Consider the following 24,497-nt stretch of genomic DNA (forward strand, 5'->3'; position numbering starts at 1 on the left):
GCGTCATGTTAGATGCTTACCGCTTATGTTTCACCTCTAAAAACTATGATTATAATATTTACAGAAGAAATGTGTTTTTGTCCGTTAAGATCTCGCTAACCACAGGATCGATTAAGTGCATCCTTTTAGAGAGGCTTTACATAGGTCATGGGATGGTTTTGGGCTATCTTATTATCACGCCTCATACCATTTGAATAAAAGTCTCTATTAAATTTAAATTCTTCAAAAAAAGAAAAATTTTTCAAAATTGTAAAAGTTTAATTTCCTAGTTGTTCCATGATTTCTGGAGGAAAAACACGTGATGCAAAAGCTCGCCTGAAAAAAAAACATTGACAATTTGTAGTTTAATTTCAGGGATCGAAAGGGATAAGACAATTTCCGGTAAATTTATATACAGTGTACAACCCTAATCATGATACAAAAAATAACCTTTCTGTAGATTGTTGAGCTGTTGAATAAGAATAGTTATTTCTCGCATCGTATTATAAACAACTTTCCGCGGATATAAAATGTACAATTATAAGATTAAAACTGGTTTTAATCCAATGATTGTACTTTTTATATTCGTAGAAAGATGGATAATTATGAGAACCGGTCTTAATCCAGCGGATATTAAACGGTTTCGAATGAATACGAAAATAGTTATTTCTCGCATCGTATTATAATCGGCTTTCCGCGGATATAGAATGTACAATTATGAGATTAAAACTAGTTTTTTTAGCCCCGAGGTGACGAAGTCACCGGCTAAAAAAACTAGTTTTAATCTTATGATTGTACATTTCTATATTCGTAGAAAGCTGGATATAATACGATGCTAGACATAGTTTTTTCGTATGGATGAGAACCGGTTCCTATCCACCGGATTCGAATGAATACGAGAAAACGTATTATAAAACTTTGGAGACTTTAGTGTAATAAACAACATATTGTACCCTCACTCCCTGGTTTAATTTCCTTTTAAACTTTTATACTCAAATACGATATACTTTTTTAAGTACAGCAGATACATTTTTACATTTTGTTTAGTAAGGTTTGTCTTTAAAAAGTAAACAATTTCCCCGTTCCATAAGACATTATTTTATTCATTATATCAATCCTTTTATAAAAGTAACAGGATCTCTGTCTGTTTGTCTATCTGTCTGTCTGTACCGAGAGATCTCGCTAACCAATGAACCTATTGGGTTCTAATTTACAGGGTAGCTTCGCATAAGTCCTGGAAAGGTTTATAAATATTTGGGGGATGATGCCACCACCCTCCAAAGAGAAACGCTATTAGTTTGCTACCTAAATGTATTGTGAACTGAATCCTAGTTGAAATGTTTACCTAAAGATGGCGTTGAACTCAGTGTCTAGTCCTCCAATACCCATCTTGGAGAAGTCCCAGTCAGGGTTGATAATCTGAGTTCTCTCCACCTAAAATCAATTTACAAAGTAACAGGATGTTTGTTTGACTGTCTATGTGTTTTATTTGCATTTCTAACCTACATATAAAAGATCTCGTGAATGCAAACTGATATTGCTCTTCTGTGGGGTCCATTAGGTTCCAGTGTATATTTTGTAGAAGGGGAGATCAAAACTCCCGAAAGAAATCATACCTGGAATTTGATTACAAACTCTCGACAAAAAAATTATTGTAGTTGGATTAGACTTACTGTTTCGATGTCAGATGCGTTACATTAATAGTAACAGTAGAGGAAATGCCTTGGCCTTAAACAGACGCACTTCATTACCATGCACAGTTAGGACATTCAGACAAATTTTGTGAGATCAAAGGGTTGTTTGTCTTTAATAATTTTGGATGTAAGGCTTTGGTGTCTACCATAAAGGTCTGATCCTACGTTGTTATAAACTGTTTCTATAGGTATTAATTAGGTATATGAATAATTTAATTATATAAATACTATGTAATAGCAAATTATGCCTTATACATATATATTTGTCTATAAAGTCTATTTAGAATAAATGAAAGAAAAAAATAGAGTTATAATTGGAGTAGCCATAACTAATACCGTTATTCGTCGGACACTGCCAAAAAAATACGTATAGCTAAGATTCTCTATGGCTTTTATGTTTATACAAGATATTAGCGGTTACGTCTCTATATATCTCGCCAGGATTACATGCAGTAAGGGAGAGGAAATTCTACTGTAAATATTTAAAGTCCCCAAAGTTTTAAAATCATCCCATTCGTTGGGTAAAAAACTTGGGAGACTTTTAATTGAATATTGATTGTTTAGTTTAAACTAGCAGAATCCAAACCTTTTAATCATTAACTCAAATCTTCGAATCCTTCTAAAATTCCATTAAATTCAAATCATCTAGAAAACTCTTTTTCTAACTCTGATATGAAACTAAAGCTGTCAAAACCAAAATTGCGGATTTGTTTGCAAGAGCAAAAGTAGGATAGTGCCCCACTTTTACACATTATCATAATTTCATTTCCAAAACTGTGTCCTAGATATTTCACTATTGTTCATAATTTTCTACAATTCTTAAATTTTCATATTAAAGATTTAACAAAATAAAAAAGTATAATTCAATTATAAAATAGGCTATTATAGTGTTTAATAAAAATATTTTAATAAAATTCTTTTTAACAGTTTTTCATCACACGGTGTATATTTGAAACTTTGACTTTAAGATACAGAATTTAATGAACTAGCAACTGTATTTTAAACATAATAATAAAAGAAAATGTTTTGCATGTTGAAAATATTATATTTATAATATGAAGAAAAATGATCTATACATAATCAGTACAAAATAAGCTCTATTCATCAATAACAGTGGTGATAAATACCCAATACTCTGAAAATATACACAAGTTTAAATGAACAAAGGAAAAATAAAAATTGAAATACTATTTCTTAATGTTTAATTAGTATATAGTTGTATATTTTAGTAGATAAACCGTCTTAAATACATTTGTAAGATTCGAGAAAACAAGGATGACAACATCCATAAAAGCGAAGCACTGAAACGGTAGGACAAACGGACATTAACACTTTTATAGTATCTGAACTGAAAAATCGGAACATAAATGTATAAATGTCGAATCAAAATTGTAGGTAAATTTGTTGAAAAACTGCTTAAAAACAGGATAATGTTTATGGACATACTTACATTTTTGGACTTGATTATAGAGTTGCTTCGCTTATAATATTGTTCTTTGTTGTCCCAGGAATCAATATACCAAAAATCAGATCAAACGGATAATTAAAACACTTAAAAATTTGTTGTTAAAAAAGTAGAAAAATTAACATGTTTAAAATGGACGTACGGACATTCTGGTAATGATTATAGAGTTGCTACGCTTTCTAAATCGTACCCAACTACTACAGGAATCATCATGCAAAGTTTGAAATCGATAGGACAATTCTAACATGCCTAAATTAACGAATAAAAGCTATCTATCTCGGACGGACGGACGGACGGACGGACGGACGGACGTACGGACGGACCGACCCTAATTATAGAAAAGCTTCGCTTTTAAAAACCATGTATAGGATATGTGCTGTATAAAATCGGTCTTCGGAGCAGAATATCATCATAAAAGTACAGAATTAGTTTATTAGAATTGAGTTACAAAATTAGGGAATTTTTGTATTTAGAACACTACAGACAAACAGACAATAAACGATAGAACAGCTTTCCCAGAATGGTATCAAAACCGATTAATATCAGCTGGGTTAGAAATGGTTCTCAGCCAAAATGAAAAATCATGTATAGCTTAGTATTACAGACAATTATCCACGAATATTGAAACAAATCACAAATTGATACCAGTTTTGTTAGTTAGGGAATCGGCCCCTTGGGGCTAACAAAACTGGTTTTAATTCTATGATTTATTTTAATATCCGTGGAAAGTGTCTATAATCCGATGCGATCAATAACAGTTCTACTAATACAAACTATTTTGCCAAAATAAAATTGAGAATGCAAATCAGCCATCTATAAATCGGTGTATATTAAGATATATAAGTTTTCCGGAATTTTAAAGTTAGGGGGAGATTTGAAATTTGCATCAAATTTTGAGGATTATTTATAAAATTCGTTTTTTCTATAATTCTTTATCTAAAAGCGGAAATGCAATTTAAGTTAATTAATTTTGGCATCTGTGATTGGTGGATTTAAAAAATCTGCGCTCTGATTGGATGGCGTACATCATTCAACCAATTAGAGCGCAGGTAGTTTAAAATCCACCTATCCTATTGGTCAAAATTAATTAACTTAAAATGCATTTCCGCTTTTAGATAAAGAATTATACAAAAAACGAAATTTATAAAAAATCCTTAAAATTTGATGCAGATTTCAAATCTCCCCCTAACATTAAAATTCCGGAAAACTTATATATCTTAGTGTATATGCTATAAATATAGACAATTATAAACTATTGTTATACCTAGAGAGAAAGAAATACAATATTCAATATTATATTTTCTCAATATTATTAGGATTAATATAAATTATCAGGGATAAGACAATGACCTATAAATTGATGTACATCCCCAATAATGAAAACACAAAATTACCCCGCCTGTAGATTATTATAAGTGAATGAAACTTTTGGACACTCAACTTAATGATCAATCTAATCAAATTCAAAAAAGTCCCCAAAGTTATTAAGCCAAACAACCTCATTATAAAACTCTGGGGATTTGTATAATAAACAGACAAATGTCCCCTCCCTCCCTGAAAATCATACTTCTTGATAATATTGGTAATAGTTGTGTACTTTCTATTATTAGAATAATAATTATTATTCATTATATGTAAATCTTCATTGCTTCATTGATATTTTCATACTTTTATCTTATATAGCAGCATAGTTATTAACACATCCAGCAAATTACTTTATTACGCACTAAAAAACCACCGCCTTATCATTTTTAATATATTTTTTAAAGGTACTATACTGTACTGGACAGCCCCACAGGGTAAGGGCAACGCAGTTATGGGCCCCGCAGGTGTTAGGTGTAGGGATTTAAATATAACAGGGGGGGGGGGAGTCTAGTGTTCTATAACGATGGATATAGAATATACGTGGTTATTATGACAGTAGAAAATTGTCGCCAATTTAGATTGCTATCATGAACATATTTAAATGGTCAGTTCATTCATCCAGTAGAAGGGGAAAGTAGATAGGGTAAAGGGGGTGGTTGAAGGGGGGGGGGTCGTCATTTTAGCCAGCTTCAAGTTTCACTGTTTAGTACACATGATAATCTAGTGTAAGAATCAACTAATAATAAATCCATTTTGATAACGGACAGACGGATAACGGATAAATATTTGGAATGGTTTATCTACCTAAGTTGTTTAAACTTATCTATATGGGAAGATATGTTAAATGAAGAGAGTGAGTTTTACATTTTCATCTCACATGATAAATGATTAAAGAGTGCATTGAAGCGTCAAGTCTTCAGTATTTTCAGATCTTTGTAGATAGCTTTATAAATGATATTCACTTTATATTGATATTGTATACACATACAGGAATCGTAAGGGATAAGACAATGGACTTAAAGTCTCTATACCAATATTTATAATGATATATATTGACAGTGAAAATGTCAAGAGTAACCAAAATTTTGAGCCGACGAATAAGAAAAAAATATTTCTTTAATTGGGTACTGAAATAGTTTTCAGTCTAATGTCCCCCCCCCCCCCCAATTGTTTGAAAGTTAGATTGTTTTCCCTTTTATTGGGTCAATCTATATAATGTACTATTTGGTTATAGTAGCAAATATGTTCTAAAACCCTTTGCTTCACTTTTATTTTAAAAGAAAATGACGTTTACTCAAAAACAGAAAGTTATATTTTTCCAACAGAGAAAGGACAATGTGATATTATTTAATGTTTTGCTAACGTTTAAGTGACACAAATGTAAAACCTTAGATCCTAATGGATAAGACAATGGATGATAAATCGATGTACATAGTGCATTCCAAGTATATCATTTATAATTTGAAAAATATTAGACTCTGCTGGTTTTTTTATTCAAACAATCAATCATTATTATAGAGAGGGAGAAAAATTCCTTACATGATAGATTCTCAGACATTCTATTACTTTTAAAATATATAGAATATGGGTATTAAAAGCAATGCTATCAAACTTAGATTAGTTTCGCTTAGATTGCCAATACTCGTCCTTAATTCTATCTGAACTCTTTTATAGGAAGGATAAAATGTTAAAAACTAATCTAGAATAAGAAATGTAAAATGTTTTTACCTTAGCTTTAGATTTTCCTGTAAGATTAATAGTGGCTCCTTCCATTCTCTCGAAAATAACTCCAGAGTTTGGCAAAAATAGTCCAGTTGTGACCTAGATAATATAATAATTAAGTAGCACAGCAACTCTATAGTTGTAACCTAGATAATATAATAATTAAGTAGCGCAGCAACTCTATAGTTGTAACCTAGATATTATAATAATTAAGTAGCGCAGCAACTCTATAGTTGTAACCTAGATATTATAATAATTAAGTAGCGCAGCAACTCTATAGTTGTAACCTAGATAATATAATAATTAAGTAGCGCAGCAACTCTATAGTTGTAACCTAGATAATATAATAATTAAGTAGCACAGCAACTCTATAGTTGTAATCTAGATAATATAATAATTAAGTAGCACAGCAACTCTATAGTTGTAACCTAGATAATATAATAATTAAGAAGTACAGCAACTCTATAGTTGTAACCTAGATAATATAATAATTAAGAAGCACAGCAACTCTATAGTTGTAACCTAGATAATATAATAATTCAGTAGCACAGCAACTCTATAGTTGTAACCTAGATAATATAATAATTAATAAGCACAGCAACTCTATAGTTGTAACCTAGATAATATAATAATTCAGTAGCACAGCAACTCTATAGTTGTAACCTAGATAATATAATAATTAAGTAGCGCAGCAACTCTATAGTTGTAACCTAGATAATATAATAATTAAGAAGCACAGCAACTCTATAGTTGTAATCTAGATAATATAATAATTAAGTAGCACAGCAACTCTATAGTTGTAACCTAGATAATATAATAATTAAGTAGCGCAGCAACTCTATAGTTGTAACCTAGATAATATAATAATTAAGTAGCGCAGCAACTCTATAGTTGTAACCTAGATAATATAATAATTAAGAAGCACAGCAACTCTATAGTTGTAATCTAGATAATATAATAATTAAGTAGCACAGCAACTCTATAAATTATCATACTTCCATCCTCTCTATAATAACTCCAGAGTTTGGTAAAAATAGACCAGTTGTAACCTAAATAATATAATAATTAAGAAGCGCATCTACTCTATAAATTATCGTACTTCCATCATCTCTGATATAATTCCAGAGTTTGGTAAAGTCCAATTGTAACCTAGATAATATATTAATTAGTAGCTAATCTACTTTTAAATAGATATATATAAAAAATATGTTAGTTTTTGATATTAACGAAGTTTCTGTTAATTTTAAAAATATATTTAAAAAGGCAATCCTATAATAAAGTAACAGGATGACCTGTCTGTCTGTTTGTAACGAAGGATCTCGCTAACCACTGAATCGATATGGTTAACCTTTACAGTGAAGCTTCTCATAGGTCCTGGTAATGTTTATAGATTTTTTGGGGAAGGGTACCACCACCCTCCCAAAGGAAATCACCAAAAAATACAAAACATATTTTTGGTAAACAGCTAAAACCAAAAAAACATAAAAAATAGCCGTGAGAATCTAATAAAGTAATAAAAAACAAACAAATATATTTTCTTAATAAAGATATTTTAATTATATTATATTTATAGAGAAAAATATTATAATATGATTTAGCACATAAATGTTAATCTTTGCAAGTTTATTGCGGTAATCCGGTATAACAACTATAGAGAACAACACTTAATATTCTGCTATGTACATAAAATAAAAAAATAAAACTTTTTGGAATAAAAAATACTATAATTTGGTGTCTAGTCTAGGTACTATATGGTTTAAACATTTCCGTCTGTATTTCTGAAACATGTTATGTGGGAATCATGAAACCATCAGCTTTGCTTGTTCGGTTATTCTAGGCATACGGACTACAAATTACAAGGCTAAGCAGCCGCGCGTCACCCGCGACTAAGCCTCAATTCTAACCCCGTTTGACTGTTTAATTTTGTTTTGTTTAAAGAGATTGCAATATTTGTCTTCTGACTTATAAATGATTATTAAAATTGTAAAGGGTTGATTTTCTGAGGATCACTGTGGAAAAACAAAAATTGTTACCTTATGAGGCTTGACCTTATCTCCAGCTTGTAGAGCCCTCAGATCAGTTGCTTCACAGTCCTATAACACAAATAAATAATTAAAAATAACCTAGAAGAGGTTCTTAACGATATATATTGGTAGTGGTAAACAGATGTTTTGAATTTTATTTTTTTTTCTAAACTATTCCATGTCGGGGAAAGGAATAGTTTGTGAGGGTCCATTTAAGAAAATATCACAAGTATCAATAGTTAAATAGAAGATTTTTGTAGAAGAATTTAGTTTGAATATAAAAAATTCTCCTTTTAATTAAAACACGTGTGGATTATGAAAAGAGATAGATATTCTAAAAAAATATCTGATAAAAAAACTATATTAAGTCTAGATATGCAAAAAAAAGTCTAGAATTGTCTAAATGTAATCTGAGAAAGACTAAACTACATAACTTTTGTGTCACTTTTGAGGAAGACGATTCTATTTTCTCTTCTGAAGAGATTTTCTTCCCCCCTTCCCTTTATCTTTTCCGAAATGTATATGACGTCACAGGAATCGTCTTCCTCAAAAGTGACACAAAAGTTATGTAGTTTATTCTTTCTCATGTAATCTTCCTTTAGTTTGTTTTGAAGTGGAATGTTTTTTGTTGTTGATCTTAGCACAATCGATGTTATTATAAAAGACGTTTAATGGTAGCCGCTTTGTCAAGTACTTGACTAATATCCTTACATAGAGGATGTGTGTATTGTCTGTAGCGAAAAATCTCGGTAACCACTTAATTTATATGGTTTCTCTTTTTGGAAGTGAAGGTTTTTACCTATTTTTAATGGAGAGGGGGGATTGATATCCACTCTTCTAAGAAAAAAGTAACCTATTCAAATATTGCATACAAAGAATTGAAAAAACTGATAAGTTTTTAGAAATAAAACTTATTTTTGTAAATGTTTGCTCTTTTCAAAACCAGAGCCAAGTTTGATTGTATAACACTTAATTTAGATCCTTATGTAAATAAACTTTAAATTATAATTTGAATAAATCAGACTTCAGGGACAGGACCCTGGCTTTAAAAATCTATTTCTAGATATAGGCAAGGATTATTAATTTTTAGTACATTCCAAAGTCCGTAATTCAATAAAATGTCGTTAACAAATTTGACATTTAATGAATTACACAATTTATAAACATAAACTGCTTTTTAACGTTTTAGTTGGTAAAATTTTCCCTTTTTGGAAAAAAACACAACATACACATGTATAATTTGTCCTACTCATTATTGAATCCTTACTACTTTAAGATTCAAATGGTCTAACAAAAATTTCTCGAAAGTAGAAAATATCATAAAAAAGACACATAGTCCGAAAGAATTGTAGAAAAGTTTTATTAATAAAATTTATAAAAATGTTGCATTATAGTTAATCTAATTGCTTTATTTTATGTCTTTTTTCCCCATTTTTCATTAATATCTTTTTTTGTTTGTTACGCGGGTTCATTGGCATGAATTTCAATATCTTACCTTAAATTCTTATACTTATGGGATTATGTGGCTTTTATTAAAATAAAAATTAACGTGACATACTTATTTTTGTACTGTACAAATAAATTAAAAAGCATACTATATTATACTAGCGACTATGCCCCCTAGAGGTCTTTAGTGGCTCTTGAGGGGGGGGGGCGGGGGGTAGTCGATCCACTTTACTTGAAATTTTAATTTTAAAAAGTAAAAAAAATGTTTGGCAGGTTTTTTTTCTTTGGGCTATTTCTCTTGGGAGTGTGGTGGTACCCTCTCCCAAATTAGTTATAAACCTTCCCAGGATCTATGAGAAGCTGCACTGTAAATGAGAATCATATCAGGTTAGCTGTCAGCGAGATCCTTCGCTACAGACAAAAAAAGTTTACTGCTTTATATAATAGGATTATGTAAATAAAGATACAAGTTTTAAAACTTACTTATTGAAAGAGAATTTGAACTTTAGAGTAATAAGAACTCATTTTTAAGTGATCATTAAATTATGATCATTGATTACATGACATAATATCAGATAACTGCTTTTATACTTCTATTTTATGATATTATTCGATACACCCCACCCCTCAAATACTTTGTTTTATAAAGAAAAAAATAGTGTTTTTCTTTGAAGGGGGAGATATTTAATTTTATCTCTAAGGAGAGATGACCTAACCCATTAAAAAACTTGCCTAGTAACAATACTAAGCTTCCCTAAAAATTTACTGTTCAAAAAGTCTTAATAGAACTTCATAAACATCCAGTTTGACATACTAACCTTCCTAAATCTTTATCATTACCATTACCTAATACTCTGACGCCCAATGATATTAGGTTAAGTAACATCCATCAGACAACCAACCCTTTGATTGCATGACCTTTGTCTGATAAGTCCTCACTATGCATGGTGATGAGTTGCGCCTGTTTATGGGCCAAGACATTCCCCCTACTCTTACTGTTTATGTCACGCACCTGACATAGCAGCAGTAAAGTAAAGTAAAGTGCTTATTTATGACGCTGTGTCGGCCCGAGATTCAAACCTATCACCTCCCCAGCGACGAGCAGATGCGCTACGTGTTGAGCCACGATCGCTGGTTTTCAAATCTTGTGACTAGGCTAATTGTACGTCTTTTTTTTCATTCATAATTGTTCTTAAATATTTTTAATAAACAAACCTTGACTACAATCTGCAACAGCTTCTTGTCCTGGAAGTTGAAAACTGCCTGTTGGCCCACAGTAAAAGCCTGCTTAGGGAACTGCATGCTGAACTCTCTAAAATATATTTTGTATTAGAGCAACTACTCTACAATTAGGTTAAAAACTGCAAGTTGGCCCGCAGTAAAAGCGTGCTTTGGGAAATGCATGCTGAACTCTCTAAAATATATTTTGTATTAGCGCAACTACTCTACAATTAGGTTGAAAACTGCAAGTTGGCCCACAGTAAATGCCTGCTTAGGAAACTGCATGCTGAACTCTCTAAAATATATTTTGTATTTGAGCAACTACTCTACAATTAGGTTGAAAACTGCAAGTTGGCCCACAGTAAAAGCCTGCTTAGGAAACTGCATGCTGAATTCTCTAAAATATATTTTGTATTAGAGCACCTACTCTACAATTAGGTTGAAAACTGCAAGTTGGCCCACAGTAAAAGCGTGCTTTGGGAAATGCATGCTGAGCTCTCTAAAATGTATTTTGTATTAACACACCTACTCTATAATTATGTTACAAACTGTTAGCTCACAGTAAATGCATGCTTATCTCTCTAAAAGTTTAATATTTATTTTAATATCGAAGCTACTCTACAATTCACTTTATATGTCCATCCATCCGTGTGTAGGGAAAATGAGATATTTTTTATGTGAAGATACCCCTTACTAAAGATCATTCAGTTTTCAACTGAAAGGGTCTGTAACTTATTCTGTACGATTGTCCATCCGTTTTTTTACTACTTATGGAAGTTGTTATCCTTGTTTTTATAGAAAGCGTCTCTATAACTAGAGACTTCATGTTAATGCGAATTGTTTTCCAAAATCTTTAGAAAAATAACATATTCAGCGTTACAACATTATAATTAGTTTGTATATTACTGCTTTAATATAATTTTTGTTTTTAATTAACAGAAGACGAAGAAAGTTGCTCAAAAAACAGCATGTGCTGTCAAAAAAAGATTTATTCATCTTTTTTAGAGGGTTTCTTTCCCACACCTTTCCTTCTCATCCCTCATTTTCTTTGATCGACTTTCTTCGTCTTCAATTAACAGAAAAAACTACATATACATCAATTACATGTTTTGTTAAAGTCAAGGTAACACAAATATATCTATTCAAAAGTAAACTACTTGAATCAGTCTTCATAAAAGGGACCTTAAGGGATAAGATGATTGAACTAAATTGATATAAATTCATTCCCAATTAGGATAAAACAATATTACCCTTCCTTAGATTAAATTATTTGTTGAAAAGTTTAAAATTTTAGGTATAATTTCCAACTAACCAATCAGAATGCAATAGGAGAACCAAAATTAAGTTTTTGCGCCAACGAATAATAAACGTGGTTATAAAACTTTAGTTATTTACAGTCCAATGTCCCCTCCCTCCATTACTTTGTGGTCATATAATTTAACCTGCAACTACATTGCATGCTTTTTAATTGAGGTTTACTCCCGGGCGTGAGGGAACATTATGCCGTTTATTAAACTAGTCCCAAAAGTCCTATAATAACGTTTTCTTATTCGTTGACTTAACATCCTTAGGAACATTTATTGAATTTTGATTTGATTTATTTAGTTAAGTGTCAAATAGATCATTTTGTGTATCATCATTGGAGATGTACATCAATTTTCGGACATTGCCTTATCCCTTTAGATCAGTAGCGTGCAGTGTTAGACATTTTTTTCTTAAGCAATGGATACTAAATTAATGTACATCTCAATACAAAGAAACTGATAAATTAATGCACATCCCCAATGATGATACACAGAATATCCCCTTCTGTAGATTAAATTAGTAGTTGAAACGTTTGAACACTAAATTAAATATATCAAGTCCCCAAAGTTGTTAAGCCAACAAATAAAAACACTGGGGACTAGTGCACAAAATAGCCCATTGTCCCCTCCCTCCCTGGGTATTTAAAAAAATTTCTTACCTTGCCATTTCATCAGTGTTGAATGGATCCGTACTATAAATTAAATTTGCTCAAAATAAATCCATGCAAAAAATGCATTAAAAGGACACTCTACAATTTTCATATGAACAAAATCGCTTAAAAAAGGTTTTTAGGGGGTTTCTTTCCCACTCCTCCTCTCCTTATCCCTCGTTTTTATGACGTCAGAATTTTTTTGAGTGACTTTCTTCGGGTATTTAGAAAAGAAATACTCTGTTAAACTAAATAGCTGTAATTATATAATGAAGATTATGTTGATATATGTCAGCCAAGATCACTTTTGAAAAAAGCTATATAGTCGATATCAAGATTGTCAATGTAATAACAGTAATTCGATGACTAATGGGAGATAATAATCTTTGTAATAAAGATCTCTGTCTTTGTGTGTGTGTGTGTTTGTACCGAAGGAGCTCGTCAACCACTGAACCAATATGGTTCACCTTTACAAGATAGCTTCTCATGTGTCCTGGGAATGTTTATAGCCACCCTCCCAAGATAGATCAACCCCAGAAAAAGATGATTCATACTTTAATCATGCAAACTTTTATTAAAAGCAACATAGTCGAAATTAATAATTTCATTAGATTAACACATAAATAACTGCATGTCGATGATAATTCTGTTACGGCTACTCTTATAAAAAAAGCCTTATTGTCAACGTAAATTGTAAAATTGAAGCTTTTCAAAGTATCTCAAAAAACAGTTATATGACGTCATAAAAAGTAGTGATGAGAGGAGAAGTGGGAAAGAAAACCCATAAAAAATAAAGGGATAATCCCTCATTTTTATGACGTCACATGGCTGATTTTTGAGACACTTTGTGAAGCTGCGTAAAATTACAACAACGTCTTCCAAGTTTTACAAGAGATATCTGAATTTCCTTTTAATGAAAAACAAATACTTTGATCCTTTGGATGCATCCAATTAAAAAGTTCTTTCATTCAAATATCATGATTTTCATTTTGCAGCATCTTTTGAAAATTTATTATATTTATATTAAGAAATAAACAAGAGGCGGTGCCCCTAGCATATAGGGGCTCTTTTAAGATTGAAACCATCACAAGACCGAATTATAAAATGGCCAAAACTATCCTCGGACCTAAATAGTAAGTAAACTCAATCGGTTTACCCTCCCACAAAATGGTTAAAAAACTTTCTCTGGACCTATGAGAAGCTTCACTTTAAAGAGGAACCATAAAGCTAGATATTAAGCTACAGACACACACACAGAATGAGAGACATTCTGTTACTTTTATGAAAAGACTCTTTGTATATATCTATAATACAAACGGTGTCTGTCTGTCTGAAGCTTAAGATCTCGGTAACCGCTGAACCGATTGGGTTCTACTATTCAGGGAATAAATACATCTACTGGTCCTATAATGGTTTTAGGCTTTTTTCTTGGTTGTTAGGTCATCTAACCCCCCCCCCTAATTTATTTTGTTGCGCCAACGAATAATAGTCGTGGTTATAAAACTTTAGTTATTTACAGTCTAATGTCTTTATTTACAAATTACTATAGATATATAGGAGGAGAACCTTCCAATGTCTCTTGGGGGCGAAGCTTCTAGATGCTAAGGACGAAACCGCCAGTACTATCTATATTTTGAGCAATGTTTATTCCTTGTGTTTTTCTTGTTGAAGAAGTCCACTTCAAGCACAATAGAAGACAGATAATGCTTTTCAGGGCTGCACTCATCCAAATAATAATATTGATAATAGTTTTAATAATATCATTTTTATACAGAGGTGGACTCTTTTAAGAATCAGGGTTGCTGCATCGATGCCTCACCAAAATTTTTAAAAGAAAAATCCTCCAAAATCACATAAAAAAACTACAAAAATTAAACAAAATCATAGAAGGGTTATTAACATAAGATTTTGTCTAATTTTTGTAGATTTTTTATGTGATTTTGGAGGATGGATTCTTCACAAAAACAATTTTTGTGAGCCAGCGATGCAGCGACCATAATTTTTTTTTATAGAATCCACCTCTGGGTGTTTCTTTAAAAAGTAGTGCTTGATTGAATTTGACAGTCTCATTGAATTTCATGGGTGTGAAAATGACAATGAAACTGTGTTTATGGTAGCGGTAAAGTTTTAACTTTAACAGAGGGTAAACAAATATTTCCAATTATAAACAAAAACAAAAAAAAATTGATAAAAACACACCCACTTTTGGTAAAAAATACCGTGCTTATATTTTTGCTGTTGTAGAAGTGGCAGCACCCCGATCTAACCCACTTACACCTTACAGATTTAAGACATTAATATCTTATTTTAGTAACTTTAGTAGCTTAAGATTTATATTGTTTTTTGATTTTAATTGGGTTCTCCATTTTAGGGAAGCCTAACGTTGGTCTCATGATGTTTTTCGGCTATTTTATTTTTAGATTTAAGTCTTAGGAGGGACAGTTCTAGTCTTTTTTCTTCCTGATATCCTAAATTCATGCCATTATTTATTAAAATAAAATGGCCTATAACCATCTCAGGACCGACAAAAAGCTTTACTAAAAAGGAGAATCATATCGGTTCAGCGGTTAGCGAGATCCTTCACTACAGACAAAATAAGCTTACTACTTTATAATATTAGTAAAGTGTGTTACTTTATTTTATGTTTTATTATTATTTAGCCACAACTTGGTCAAAAATGCTCACAAATCAGACCTTTTTCGACCAAAGATACTCAAATGGTTCCTTTACAAGCCCAATCAATCAGTTTTAAGATATCTTCATATTTCAAGAAAAATTTATGAAAATACTAAAAAACAGCAAATTTGGGTGTTACCTTTTATATGCACAGATACCTTAAAATCAACAGAAAAATACTTATTTTTGCTTTTCTGTCATTTTTAAAGTTTGATTCTGTTAAATTGGCTATTCTTGAAGGGATTATGCATTGAAATATACTGAAAAATAATATTGGGCAGAAATTAATGTATTTCAAAGAAAGAAAATTTTAAAAACAAGAAATTCGACCTCTATCACTTCAGAGGACAGCTGCCAACCTCCAGTTGACAGGATGTAGTTAAATACTTGTTAGCAATTATAATTAGCCCAAAAAGTAAAACAAAAAGTTTTTTAATATGGTAAAAAAATGATAATCTAAATCTTAATTTTGGGGATGATGATCTAAAGGACGCTCTTACTGGTGGTGATGATGACCCAGATCGTATCCAAGTACATGAACATTATGACAACTCATCTATTGAACTATGGTCCAATTTTTGTATTTGTAGCAGCCTCCAATTAAAAGTTGTAACAAGAAATATAACCATCTTTTAAAAACTACTATATTTACCTTATGAATTGGAGAATTTAAATACCATGATTGTATGTTTTGGGATTTCTCTTGATTGGAGAATGCTACAAATACAAAAATCGGACCATAGTTTAATAGATAAGTTGTCATAATGCTCATGTATTTGGATACCATCTGGGTCATCATCACCAACAGCAAGAGCGTCTTTAAGATCATCATCCCCAAAATTAAGATTTAGATAATAATTTTTTTACCATATAAAAAAAATTTTTGTTTTACTTTTTGGGCTAAATATTATTGCTTACAAGTATTTAACTACATCCTGTCAACTGGAGGTTGGCAGCTGTCCTCTGAAGTGATAAGAGGTCGAATTTCTTATTTTCCAAAATTTCTTTCTTTGAAATACATTAATTTCTGCCCAATATTATGTTTCAGTATAATCAATGCATAAATCCCTTCAAGAATAGCCAATTTAACAAAACCAAACTTTAAAAATGACAGAAAAGTAAAAATAAGTATTTTTCTGTTGATTTTATGGTATCTGTGCATATAAAAGGTAACACCCAAATTTGCTGTTTTTTAGTACTTTCATAAATTTTCCTTGAAATATAAAGATATCTTAAAACTGATTGATTGGGCTTGTAAAGGAACCATTTGAGCATCTTCGGTCGAAAAAGGTCTGATTTGTGAGCATTTTTGACCAAGTTGTGGCCAAATAATAATAAAACATAAAAAAAGGTAACACACTTTATATATATATTAGCATGAAAGTATACAATATACATGATATATACATACATATATGTATACATAGATGTAGTATAGTGTGTATATTTAGTAATGTAGTAAATTAGAATATTAATATGTGTATTTGTATATTATAAATGGATGCTACAAGTAATTGATCACTAGTACTGCAATTTGGCCTTGGATGCTTTATCTTTAATTATCTATATTTTTTTTCTATTTGTCTATCTATCTCTCTCAGTCTATCAGTAGTTGATGCCTAGATTGTTCATCGATTTTTAATGTTCGCTATTAAGAATACTACCATCCTTGTTTTATTCCTATCCTAAAACATTTCCGTTTTATTACATTTAACCTCATCAATTATGCATCATATTCTAAAAGCAACCGACCTTTCTTCCCTTAGCATGTAAAACGTTTAACACCTTTTTTCCTTATTTTTAAAAACGCAGCTACTCCATAGAATAAGAATAAGTATAGATGTATGATCCAGACAACTACCTGGTTCAAGTGGTGAAGACCTTTTTTTGTCTGCTAGCAAATTGCTTTCTGCTCTTTTCTAGCGACTAGATTGATTGCGTTAACATTTCCGACACTATTGGTTGATAATCATAGACCCAATTAAAATTCGGTACAGGGTCCACCGTGGACATACAGTTATTTAACTCCTGTAGTTATTTAACATTGTACCTTGTTGTAATAGAAACATTACTCCAAAAATCAGATAAATAGGATAAATATATCGTACAAAAAAATGTTGTCAAATTTTTTTTTGTAAAATCAGCATGTTTTAAATGGACGTACGCACTTTCTGGTAACGATTATAGAGTTGCTTCACTTTCCAAGTCGCACCTACCTGTTAAAGAAATAATCATGCAAAATTTTAAAAATCACTGGTTATAACTAACATCCAACTATTATTATTTCCTAAAGTTGTAAGGGGTGACATCAATTTCCTGGTTCAGAGAAAGAACTGCCCATTTCCTCTAAAAAAATACATCATTTTTAATTTTGATAATTAAAAATGTCATAAAATCAGACATTATATTTAAGGACACTAGAGTTATGATCAGGACTTTTGGCCATTTTGAAGCCAGCCTCATAACCATGACGCATCGCTTACTAAGACTCGAACTCAAATCCTCCTTGGATTACTTGATATATAATATCTAGAGACTTTTTTAAGGGGAGGTTCTAGGGGCGATTTCTTTTGGGAGGGTGAAGTTACCCTCCCACAAAATAGTTATAAACAATTTTGGGTACTTTTTTGAATTTTGATTAGTTGATTTAATAGTTGATACCAACCACTAATTGTAATCTACAGATGGAATAATTTTGTTTATAATCGTTGAAAATGAAAATAAATTTATTAGCCATTGTCTTATCCCTTTAGATCCATGGTAAATGGGTCAATGAATACATTTTGATACAATAACCAAAGAAAATGGACAGACTGGGACTGGGTAAGAAGTTGAAATATCAAAGTTTTGGACAGACAAAGTGATGGTATATTGTTGTTACAACGTATATAAATAGCGAAGCTTATTTATTGAAACAAATTAAAAAAAAGAACAAAGTGAGATGCAAATTAAAATTTCATGCAAATTTTGGTTGGTTGGTTTATGAAGTTTAGTGTTCAAATGTTTACATCTCTCATTGTAATTTACGGAAGGGGTAAATTTAAACATCGTCATTGGAAATGTACATCAATTCATCGGCCATTGTCTTATCCTTTTAGATCCCTGATAAAGACTGCTTATATCACGACTGATATTGTTTCTAGAGAAGCCTTAGCTCTAACAAAACAATTGATTGTATATTATTAACAAAATAAAACAAAACTAAAGAAACTTTTCTTCAATAAAAAGTATTTTATACAAACCATTTTACTATAAAAGGCATATTTGGTTTTCTTTTTCCTTATTTTTTTTAGTGAATTTCTACGTTTTTTAGGAAATTTTATTAGAATAAAATTAGTTAAAATATAGAATATATCGCATTGTATTATAGACAGCATTCCGTGGATATAAAAAAATGAAAAATTATAGTATTAAAATTAGTTTTGGTAACCCCTTGGGGCCAAAGGCCTGGCAAACAAAACTGATATAAATTTTATGATTTTATTTAATATTAGTGGAAAATTGTCTATAATTGTCGACAAAATTAAAGTATGCAGTAATAATGCCAAAAGACTGCCGACATTATTATAGCCATGTCCACTTTTTATTAAATCCACATAGTCCTGTATTAATAGCTAATTTGAAAGCGGTTGTATTGTCATTTTTCGTGTTTTAAAACGCAAATATATCTTTTTTAATACCTATATTTGAGACAACTTTTACTACAAGAAAACTGCCAAATCTTAACATTTACAAAATTCCCTACCTGGGGTAAACTGAAGGCCACAGTACCAGGAGTTGCCTTTCCATCCGCCTGTTACAGGATAATCAAACATTCTCACAAGTACCAAAAAATATGAGAAGCTGTTGTTTTAGTTTTTATGTTTTGTATTAAAAAGTTGTCTTCTGATTTTTAAAGATTTTCTTTTTGCGGTTGGAAGATTTTTTAGATTTATAATTCTAAATAAAGTAATCTTTTCCTTGAATACTAGGATATTATTGTTTATTTAAAAAAAAACTTATATACATTTATTAAATCGTAGTACAAAACTGGTTTGTACCCAGTGGAAATACTAAAAATGTTCTACATATAGAGTAATATTTATAAAAAATCTAAATTTTTTTTTATATTACTGGAATTGATTTAAGATTATCATTTTTATTTTTTTTGGAAAATTATATATAGACCTAGATTGAAATTATAGACCTTTATATATTTAACATAACTAGATTGAATGAGGAACAAAATGAAAAGCTCGATTTTAGCAGGGAGGGAGGGGAGGGGACTAGTCCCAAAACTCTTATAATAATGTTTTCTTATTCATTGGCTTAACAAACCTTGGGGACTTTTATTGAATATTGGTTGAATGGTTTATTTATTTGAACTTCAAAACGTTTCAACCACTAATTGTAATCTACAGAATGGATAATTTTGTGTATCATCAATGGATCAATTTATCAGCCATTGGCTTATCCCTTTAGATCCCTAGATTTTCGAATGAATGAATGTAAAATTTGTTAAAAGGAGTGTAAATAAATATCTAATTTAATTCTATACTTCTTTTCTTTCAACAAAGAGACACAAATTTTTTTTAACAGTTGGGCCCCTTTCAGACCTTAACCATTCATTGACAACCTTGATAGTACGACCTTTCACTGAGAGTCCTAACTGTGCATAGTGTGAATTTCAACTGTTTTGTGCCAAGGCATTCCCCTTATATTTATGTCGTGTACCTGACATGGCAGAAGTAGTTTTGAATGGGCTGAGATTGTAACCTTTCATCTTCCTAACACCTTTCAAAATAATAATAAGGGAGGTTATTTAACAAGGCCCAACTCTAATTATACAGACGTTGTCGAATTTTCTTTATTTTGTTGTGAAATAGAAGTAAAGTTTTATTAAGTTTTCCAGAAATTTTCCTTCTTTTATTCAAGGATCTTAAAGGATAAGATAATGGAATATAAATTCAAGAATTCCCCCCTTTAAGAAAAACAAAATTACCCCTTATGTAGGTTAACAATTTTTTGATGAAAAGTTTGTACACTGATAGTTTTACTCAACTAAACAAGATTTAATAAAGGTTTACAAAGTTTGTAAAGACTAATATCCCCTCCCTAGTTTTTACTAGACAAAAAAGTGAAATTTGATAAAATGAAAGGATAGAAAAGGCTGATTTGATTTTAGAGTATTCACCCAGAAATTTTTTGTACATTATTTTTTTATGTCCTTCAATAAAGAAATTGTTTATTTAATCTTAACACTTCCTTAAATCTATTCTATTCTATTCGAGGACATGTTCGTTTGTCCGTATGCAACTACGTCAAAACATAAAAGTTCTATAGTTTGCAATGATTTGTGATTTTTAGCATTTTATTTGCAGTTTATTAATTAGACCAATTTCTTTTTTTACAAGTAACAGTTTACTGTACTCTTTTCTTATACAAGCTATTGTTAACTTCTGCCATTGCCATTGCTACCTATAAACCCAACTGGCCTTGTATATTAGTTATTTGTCGCATTGCATCATAGACAGCTTTCCGCGGATAAAAAAATGAAAAATCATATGATTTAAACAAGTTTTGTTGGTCCCGGGGGGGGGGGGGGACAAAGGTCCGGTGTAACAAAACTGATATTTTTAACATTATGATTTATATTTTGATATTCGAAGAAAACTTCTTATAATACGATGCTATAAATGATTTTTCAGTATGGCTAAGAACCGATTTCAACCAGCGGGTATTAATCGGTTTCGAAGCCATACTGGAAAGAAAATTGAATATATGAATGTTTGTTCCTGAATGGTAAAGAGAAAATGTTGTCCAGGTCCTGTCCTCACATCCAGATGCGGGGTCACCTGAAATCAGGAATAAGTTATAGCCAACAAGCGAATTAAATAATTTTATATATGGGGGGAAAATAAAAAGGTTGTCTTTACTACAAAGCGTTGGCCCCCAAAATCTCGAAAATATCAGCTGATATTACCAAATATTTTTTTGAATTAATTCAGTTGTTGGTAACAGCTGACCTTAAATAATAAATATGGTAATCCTTTTTATAAAATGTAACAGGATAAATGTTTGGATCTAATGGGATAGGACAATAGACTATAAATTGATGTACACCACCAATGTTGATATACAAAAATACTCCTTCTATAGGTTACGATTAGTGGTTAAAACGTTTGGACACTCAACTTAATGAACTAACCAAGCATAATTTAGTTAAAGTCCCCAAAATTGTTGGGCCAACGAATAAGAAAACGTTATTATAAAGCTTTGGGAACTAGTAAAAAAACAAGCTAATGTCCCCTCCTCCCTGGTTTTATCTACCCCCCTAGAAATTTTGTATGTACTTTGTATTTTGCAAATACAGATAAGGGGGAAGATAAGTTTACCTCCATTATCTTATCCCTGGATCTCTGAGTAAACTAATTATGAATGTCTATATAGAAGATGAAAGTATTTATCCTTATACAGGCTACATTATTACAGGGAGGGAGGGGACTTTGGGCTGTTTATTACACTAGTCCCCCAAAGCTTTATAATTACATTTTCTTACTCGTTGGCCTCAAAACTTTGGTGACTTTTATTAAATTTAGATTCACTCAGTTGAGAGTCCAAACGTTTCAAACACTAATTAAAATGTACGGAAAGGCTAATTTCGTGTATCATCATTGGGGATGTATATCAATTTATCGGCCATTGTCCCTGATATTATGACATTACTAGTGAATAGATGTGGATACTAGTGGCTGTGCACCTTTCTTTAGGGAATTGTGTGGATGTTTCATGGACCCCTCCCCCCCCCCCCCAACAAACACAGATATTTTTAATGGGAGTGCACGGAAATTTTGTCACCCTTATAAAATTTTAAAACCTAGGGGGGGGGGGGGGGTGTAGGGGCCGGTTGTAAGCTTTAGAGTAACGGACAACAAGAGAGGTGCAGTTTTTTTGTCAAGGGGGGGGGGCGGAAATTTATTTAAAGGGGTGTAACTTTTCAAACTCCACACCATCCTTGGCTATTTTAGGTGGGTGTATCTGTGATAAAAGAAACATGTAGTTGTCTATAGTGCCCAAGCAAAATGGGGATAGATGTCACTGCTTTTGGCCTACTTATTCTATTGACGTCAGGAAATGGGCTCTTTCCCCCTTCCCTTTCTCTGTCCCTTTAGTATGGCTTCAATAGAATGGATAGAACAAAAAAGCTGTGGCATCTATCCCCATTTTCCTAGGGCACTTAACACAGCTATAAACAAGAAAGAAACATTTTTTCCAAGGATATAAAAATATCTCTAAATTCAATTTTGGCTTGATCTACCTCCCCCCCCCGGCCTGGTTGTAACATGTCCAATTTGAAAAAGGGGAATATTATCAGCCAAAACAAACAAGAAATTATAATTGATAAAAATTGTCTATAATACAAAGTAGAACGATGGATGGACGATCGGGTTCTCCTTTACAGGGTAGCTTCTCATAGGTCCCGGGAAGGTTTATAACTATTTTCTTGGGGGGTGGGATACCCCCAATCCCCTCAAAAAATGAAAAGTACCCCCCCCCCCAAAAAAAAATTTATAAATCTAAAATACGGAAAATTGGTTTGATTAAACCTCTTGGGGCAAAGCCCCAAGAGGCTAGGGGCGAATCCGCTAGTTGATAAAAATTGTATGCAGTATGTTATGTATTTCCTCAATTGCATAACAATATTAGATAATTTTCTATGTTTTCAGTTTTAACATATTTTAATATTCTCTGTTTTTGCCATAATTTATAATTTAAGATGCAAAATTTGCATTTGGAGTTATGCACGTTTTAGCTAAAATTTAATGTAATGTTTTCACAAGCACAAATATATTGTAAATAAATTTTTCAAAAGCAACATTCTAAAAACATTTTAAATATTTTAAAAATATTTCACAGTGCAAAGGCAGGAAATGTTCATCAATCAGATATTTTAATGAATGTCGTGTAAATCATAGTTTTTTATTTATTATAATTTTAAAGATACACTAAGAATATTTCTATCTATGAATACATCCATCTTTCTATTAATCTATCTATCTACCTATCTTAGGATCGAAGTCGTGGATTTACTATAGCCTTGTTGGTCATGTCTCTCTCTTCTTTTGACTCTTTGTCACCCAATCTACCTATCTATCAATCTACTTACCTTAGGAACTAAGCCCTGTTAGTAATGTCTGTTTGACTTTATGTCTGTCTACCTGTCTATCTACCTGTCTGTCTACCTGTCTTTCTACCTGTCTATTTACCTGTCTATCTACCTGTCTATTTACCTGTCTAACTACCTGTCTATCTACCTGTCTGTCTACCTGTCTATCTACCTGTCTATTTACCTGTCTATCTACCTGTCTATCTACCTGTCTATCTACCTGTCTATCTACCTGTCTATCTACCTGTTAATCTACATGTCTATCTACCTGTCTATCTGCCTGTCTATCTACCTGTCTATCTACCTGTCTATCTACCTGTCTATCTACCTGTCTATCTACCTGTCTATCTACCTGTTTATCTACCTGTCTATCAACCTGTCTATCTACCTGTCTATCTACCTGTCTATCTACCTGTTTATATATCTACCTATCTATCTATAAATCTATCCATCTATCTACCTACCTTAGGATCGAAGTCCTGTGGGTGTACTATAGCCCGGTTGGTCATTTCATGTCTATCTTTCAGTCCAAATATCTACCTATCTATCCATCTATATATCTATCTATCTATCAATCTATCTATATATCTTTCTTTCTATCTATCTATAAATCTATCAATCTATAAATCTGTTAATCTATAAATCTTACTATCTATCTACCTACCTTAGGATCGAAGTCCTGTGGGTGTACAATAGCCCTGTTGGTCATGGTAAGTACGTCGCTCGGACATTTGGACACTTTCATACGACGGGACATGATGGCAGATAATGACTATTGGGATTCTGAAATTAATCGATATGTTAA

General features: G+C 31.6%; 1 protein-coding gene across 1 annotated transcript in view; it reads right to left on the minus strand.

The window, feature by feature from the left end:
• LOC145324847 (vesicle-fusing ATPase 1-like) overlaps positions 1 to 24,497 on the minus strand; it is a 59,015-nt gene extending 34,518 nt beyond the window's left edge. Inside the window, exons 1-11 of the mRNA XM_080167538.1 lie at positions 24,357 to 24,497; positions 21,320 to 21,380; positions 19,292 to 19,338; positions 17,834 to 17,892; positions 14,521 to 14,586; positions 12,880 to 12,912; positions 10,911 to 11,007; positions 8,259 to 8,318; positions 6,232 to 6,324; positions 1,325 to 1,413; positions 264 to 315 (exon numbers count right to left, since the gene is read on the minus strand). Of these exons, the coding sequence (XP_080023664.1) occupies positions 264 to 315; positions 1,325 to 1,413; positions 6,232 to 6,324; positions 8,259 to 8,318; positions 10,911 to 11,007; positions 12,880 to 12,912; positions 14,521 to 14,586; positions 17,834 to 17,892; positions 19,292 to 19,338; positions 21,320 to 21,380; positions 24,357 to 24,449 (750 nt within the window). The 5' untranslated portion in view covers positions 24,450 to 24,497. The remainder of the gene's footprint in view (positions 1 to 263; positions 316 to 1,324; positions 1,414 to 6,231; positions 6,325 to 8,258; positions 8,319 to 10,910; positions 11,008 to 12,879; positions 12,913 to 14,520; positions 14,587 to 17,833; positions 17,893 to 19,291; positions 19,339 to 21,319; positions 21,381 to 24,356) is intronic.

The sequence above is a fragment of the Acartia tonsa genome, chromosome 7 (assembly GCF_053477335.1).
Source record: "Acartia tonsa isolate MP-2025a chromosome 7, ASM5347733v1, whole genome shotgun sequence".
NCBI classification, from domain to species: Eukaryota; Metazoa; Arthropoda; class Copepoda; order Calanoida; family Acartiidae; genus Acartia; species Acartia tonsa.